The sequence below is a fragment of the Drosophila miranda genome, chromosome XR (genome assembly GCF_003369915.1).
Source record: "Drosophila miranda strain MSH22 chromosome XR, D.miranda_PacBio2.1, whole genome shotgun sequence".
NCBI classification, from domain to species: domain Eukaryota; kingdom Metazoa; phylum Arthropoda; class Insecta; order Diptera; family Drosophilidae; genus Drosophila; species Drosophila miranda.
This window is the reverse complement of record NC_046674.1, coordinates 41,422,524-41,428,474: the sequence shown is the minus strand read 5'-3', so window position 1 is coordinate 41,428,474 and position 5,951 is coordinate 41,422,524. Positions and strand designations below refer to the sequence as shown.

Sequence of the window (5,951 nt, the reverse complement as noted above, 5' to 3'; positions counted from 1 at the left end):
GCACTCACACCATTTCTGTTATGAATTAATTCACAAAATATTTGTGAAAAGCCGTCCCACTCTGAAATTTTAGAATAGTTTTTCTAAATATGAAATACCGAAAACTTTGGGTGGCTGCAAATTAATGTATTTTACGACGAAAAACTAATAAGTGCGTGCGTTCGTTTTCAATAGATTTTGTCGACTCCTGTATATTCAAACAATTTCTTTTAAGCCTATCGTACTTACGGTGGCAAAGCGGGGTGAATTCGCCAAGAGCGAGAGAGCGAGCTTTTATTGCGCTCCCGCTTTGCCCTAGGCTAACTTCCTAAATCATCAAATTCGATCCTAATCTTATTCGAATACAAATTATAAGCCAAATGGCGCTACACCGGCCCCGTCGAAGGCCTGGAAGGCTTCAAGCCAGTGGCAGAAGCGCCAACTTGTGGATTGGCCTCCTGAACGTGGCTCCGCTGCTTGTCCTTAGGTCGATCACTCTGACCCTTCCGTCCTGCCCTGCGGTTGTTCCGACCACTCTTCCGAGCAGCCACTTTTGAGGGGGCAGGTTGTCCTCGGCGACGATTACGAGGGCGCCTTCCTTGATGTTGGGTTCCTCCTGGTGCCACTTGCATCTTATTTGCAAGCCCAGCACATACTCCCGGGACCATCGCTGCTAGAACATTTGCCTGGCTGACGAGACAAGCTTCCATCGCTTTAAGCAGCTCAGACCCTCCTGGTCCGGGGTCCTGGGTGCTGGGGGTGCGATAAGCGGCCCGCCTGTCAGCAGGTGCCCGGGAGTCAGCGCGTCTCCGTCGCTTGGGTCTGGGCTTAGGGGTCCTAGCGGGCGCGAGTTGAGTACCGCCTCGATCCCGACCAGCACGGTCTCCAGCTCCTCTGCGGTGAGGAGAGCGCTTCCGACTGCCCGTAGGAGTAGTCCCTTGGCAGATTTCACACCGTCCTCCCAAAGTCCGCCCATGTGCGGTGCTCGAGGCGGTATGAAGGCAAACTCGCACCCGCTTCTTGACGCGAATTCGCGTATCGCGTCCGCTTCCGCCTCTATCTTCCTCCGCAGCTCGCTGAAGTGGCGACTTGCTCCGACGAAATTTGTCGCGTTGTCGCAGTTCACGCGTTGCGGACATCCTCGACGACCGACGAACCTTTGGAATGCCAACAAGAAGGAATTAGTCGTCAAATCGGAGACAATTTCTAAATGAACCGCCTTGGACGCAAAACAGACAAATAACGCTATGTAGGACTTATAAGGCGGCCTTCCACGAATTTTCAGAGTCGTATAGACTGGGCCACAAAAATCAACGCCACATACTGAAATTGGGCGGAGAGCACGGAGCCGGTCTGCGGGTAAGTTGCCCATCATTTGGGTCTGGAGCAGAGGCTTGCATTTAAAGCAACGAATACACGACCTAACTGTCGCCCTGCAGACCGCCCGAGCGTTCACTATCCAAATACGCTGTCTAAGGATACTCACGAGTGCTCGTGGGCCGGCATAACAATTCGTTTGATGCAGATGGCGAACGGATGTCTGCACAAACTGCGAGCGTTTTGTCAATAACAAAGGAAACTTGGCATTATATGACATAGGAGCGTTAACTAGTCGCCCCCCAACTCGCATCAACGAAAAAGAGCACCAAGTCCCAGCCTCTTCATGGATGAAGGGATTCAAACGCTGAAGACTGGGGCCTAACTTGGTGCCTTTACGAACCCTTTCAATATCTTCTTGAGACTCTTTTTTCTGCGTTATTTCGACTATTTTTAGAAACGCCTCGTCGCATTCTACGGATGACGGAATTTTCTCAAAGTTGAGACTTTTGTCTTTGCATTTTTGGATGAAGCGGAACACGAAAACGAACACTCTTAGCAGTTTGAGGTGTGACGAGTATCCCTCGATTACATCCACTAAATAATTTGGCTTGGCCGCGATGGTCAGTCCGACCGATTTCTTCCGACTTTCCATCTGTAGCTCTTCTTCGGAAAGCTCGAAGTGTGGATTTCTGGGCCAGCTCTCTTCTTCAAACTTAAGGAACGCTGGTCCACCAAACCAGATCGACTGCACGATTTCCTCTACGTCACAACCTCTCGAAACTATATCTTCTGGGTTCTGTTTTGTTGGCACATGCCGCCACGTAGCTTCACTTGACCACTCTTGAATCTGCGCTACTCGGTTCGCAACGAATGTTGACAACGACGAAGGGTGGGATCGGATCCAATGAAGAGTAACTTCTGAATCTGACCAGTATATTATTTTTTCAATTGGAGTAGCCATTTGATTCGGTGACAAAGGTCTGCAAGAAGATGAGCGGCACATAACTCAAGCCTTGGGAGCGTTTTCGTCTTGAGCGGCGCTCAAGAATTGCCACTTGTGTATTGGCCTGCAACATGTTCCATTTGCAGTGCGGAGGTGCACCACCCGTACAAGTCCATCCTTCCCAAGCATAGTAGACTGCACTCGGCCTAGTTTCCAGCGTAGCGGTGGCAGGTTGTCCTCATGGATGATGACCAACGTGCCCTCGGTGAGGTTCGTTGATGGTGCTGTCCACTTCGTGCGCGATCGCAATTCGTTGACATAGTCAGCAGACCATTGCTTCCAAAACCGTTGCTTGACGGCCGTAATCGCATCGTAGCGGTCCATACTTGACAGCTTGATATTCTCGAGGGACCTTTCAGGTAGTGATCGCAATGATTCGCCAACCAAGAGATGACCAGCCGTGAGAGTGCTATAGTCATTTGGGTCTGACGAAAGCGGCGATAGCGGGCGCGAGTTGAGGATCGATTCTATCTCGACGACGACAGTGCTCAACTCTTCAAAGGTGAACCTGGTGTTGGCCAGCGTACGATTTAACAGCCCCTTTGCACTCTTGACTGCCGCTTCCCAAAGGCCTCCGAAATGAGGTGCCCTGGGGGGAATAAAATGGAAATTAATAAAGTCAGATGCGCAAAATTTATAGATTTCATCTTGGGTCTGCTTTAAAAACATACACTTTTTTAGTTCCTGCAGTTGATTCGATGCCCCTACAAAGTTAGTGGCATTATCGCAGAAGATGTCTGTCGGCAGCTTGCGACGACCTCCCATCCGTTTCAATGCGTTTAAGAACGCCTTTGTTGACAAATCAGAGACTACTTCGATGTGAACGGCCTTGGTGAGAAGGCAAACGAACACGGCTATGTATGCTTTTGTAGGTCCCTTTCCTCGAATGCGTAGATATGTGTTGATGGGTCCACAAAAGTCAACTCCACAGCGTTCAAAGGGTCGAGCCGGAGCGAGTCGCGTAGGCGGTAATGAGCCCATGAGTTGTTGTAGCAGCTTCGGTCTGTAGCGAACGCAGTGTACACAGGAGGGAACAATTCTACGTGCCAAGTCTCTGGCGTTAACGATCCAATACTCAAAACGAATGAGAGCGACTAGGGCTTTAGGTCCAGCGTGATAGTTCCGAAGATGCAAATGGCGAATATAGTTCCATACAAATTTGGACTGACTAGGCAGCAGCAACGGATGTTTTTGACCGTCTTGTAGGTCTGAGTACTCCAAACGTCCACCAACCTTGATAAGTTCGAATCCGTTCACGACTTCTAAAAAGGGAGTAAGAAACTTTAAGCTGCTTTTTAATGGTTTTTGCTTCTGAAGTAAACGGATGTCCTCTACAAAATGAGTTTGCTGAATGTTCCAAATAAGGCAATGTGAAGCAAAACGAAGTTCATCTGGCGTCGGTGAGGTTGTGGTAAACGTCGATTGCTTCCGACATCTCCTTATGAACCTAATCATCCAAGCAATGAGGCGCATACTGTGAGTGTACGAGCTGATATTATCGACGATGTTGAGGATATTATTTGTCTCGTGTACGGCAGCAAACAAACTTTTCCGATTCTCCGAGTTAACCACGTCCATGTCAATATCAAGTTTTCCACCAGTGGCGGGCCAGTTTAGTGCATCTTCGACTAGAAACGTAGGACCCGAAAACCATGGAGACTTAATCAACTCGCTCACGTTACAGCCTCGCGACAGAATATCAGCAGGGTTTTGATGTGTTGGCACATAGCGCCATTTTCCATCAGACGTTAAATCCTGAATATCGGACACTCGATTTCCAACAAAGGTCGATAAGGTGACTGAGTGTTGTTGCAGCCAATGCAATACGAGCTGTGAGTCGCTCCAAAAATAAGATGTGATAGTGTGTTTACTGAATATGGCCTTGACTTTGTTATACAACTGAGAAAGTAGATGTGCACCGCAGAGTTCAAGAGTTCGGAAGAGACTGTTTCTTCACTGGTGCTACTCTAGACTTAGAAGTGAACAATTTCACTGTGACCTGTCCAAGCGAATTCTCCGTGCGCACATAAGCACAGCAGCCGTATGCCCGAATCGATGCATCGCAAAATCCATGTATTTGAATGCTCCTAGTATCAGGCTGCAAACAAAAACGAGGTACCGCTAGTGACGACAGTGAATTCAGCGAATCCAAACACTTGCTCCATGCGTGGCTTAAATTCTGGGGGACAGACTCGTCCCAGTCGAGTTTCAAAAGCCACAACTCCTGAAGAATGATCTTAGAGACAATGACTAACGGTGATAGCAGACCGATTGGATCGAAAAGCGACGACGCAGTAGACAAAATTGTTCGTTTTGTGGTAGTGGGATAGACTTCCTTTAGATTAAATGTGAAACTAAATGCATCACTTCGTTGATGCCAAGTTACGCCGAGTGTGCTGCTGACTGAGTTTTCTGAAATGTTTAATTCCTTGGTAGATTCGTCTTCCATCACGCCTGGATGATTTGAATGCCACTTGCATAATGGAAACTGACCACGAGCGAGAGTTGATGTGATTTCAGTTTTTAGTTTGAAGAGTGTATCTATATCATCAGCCCCACACAAAAGGTCATCAACATAAAATGCAGTTTTAACAGCAGCAGCCCCTAATGGCCATGCATCCTTACAATCCTCAGCCAAGTAATGCAAACTATGAGTTGCGAGAAATGGGGCAGACGCAGTCCCATATGTCACTGTATTGAGTTGGTAGGTTTGAAGATCCGTATTTGGAGATGCTCGCCTCAAAATGTACTGGAATTTTGCAAGTACAACTCATCCTGAATGGTAGGGCCGACTAAAAGTAGATCGTTAAGTGACCTTTAAGATGTTGTACGGCAAGATGCGTCAAAGACAACTCTGAGCTTTGTCGAGGTACTGCTTGGTTTGAGAACGAAGTGGTGGGGTATATAATAATGCGTCCAAGTTAGGATTCGGTAGGAGGGACATATGGCCGAGACTTTTATATTACTGCATGAACGAGATATACTGCGAGCGAATTTCCGGTAGACGAGCGAGACGTCTCTCGATGGCAAAAAATCGAGTTCGAGCTGTATCGAAGGAACTTCCAAGACAACTTGGATCTTCTTGAAATGGCAAGCGAACGACAATCCGCCCACTGGCATCCTGATGTGTTGTGTCCCTGAAATGGTCCTCACAGCGACGATGATTTGGGAGCATTCTAGCGCTTGGATCGACAAATGAGTCCACTTTCCATAATTGCTGCAAATTCTTGTCGATCGACTCTTCTACAGTCGCCAAGCACAATGGTGGCTGTCTGTTATATTGCCGCTGGTACCTCCCAGCAACAACCCAACCAAAAAGAGTCTTCTGCAAAATGGGAAGATTTGGACCAATGCGAATCTGGCCAACAGCTAGAGCTCCATAGAAGGCTTCGGTCCCCAGTAACAAATCAATACGTTTAGTCCTATAGAACGATTCGTCAGCCAATGGAGTGTTAGCTGGTAGGTTCCAATTCGATATGTCGATCTCACTATCTGGCTGGTAGGCAATATGGGATGTGATTCCAAACTGGAGAGTGAGCTGATAGCCGGAAGTACGTGACTTAATAGAGGTAGTCGTACGAGACTTCAAACTAGTAAGGGAGTCTCCTATACTGCGAACTCCAATGTGGTGTTTTTCACGACGAAGTCG

At 47.8% G+C, this 5,951-nt stretch overlaps 1 protein-coding gene across 2 annotated transcripts; it reads right to left on the bottom strand.

Annotated features, from left to right (window-relative positions):
- Positions 1-2,290: 2,290 nt before the first annotated feature.
- Positions 2,291-3,350, bottom strand: LOC117186601. 2 transcript variants are annotated; one of them, XM_033387584.1, is made up of 2 exons: positions 3,011-3,349; positions 2,291-2,891 (listed from the first exon to the last, which is right to left on the bottom strand). In XM_033387584.1, exons 1-2 carry the CDS (start codon positions 3,022-3,024, stop codon positions 2,306-2,308), a joined length of 600 nt encoding a protein of 199 aa, XP_033243475.1. In that variant the 5' UTR covers positions 3,025-3,349; the 3' UTR covers positions 2,291-2,305. The 2 variants fall into 2 exon arrangements, with proteins under 2 accessions (XP_033243475.1, XP_033243474.1); XM_033387583.1 differs by having other exon boundaries at positions 2,338-2,891; positions 2,974-3,350.
- Positions 3,351-5,951: the final 2,601 nt, after the last annotated feature.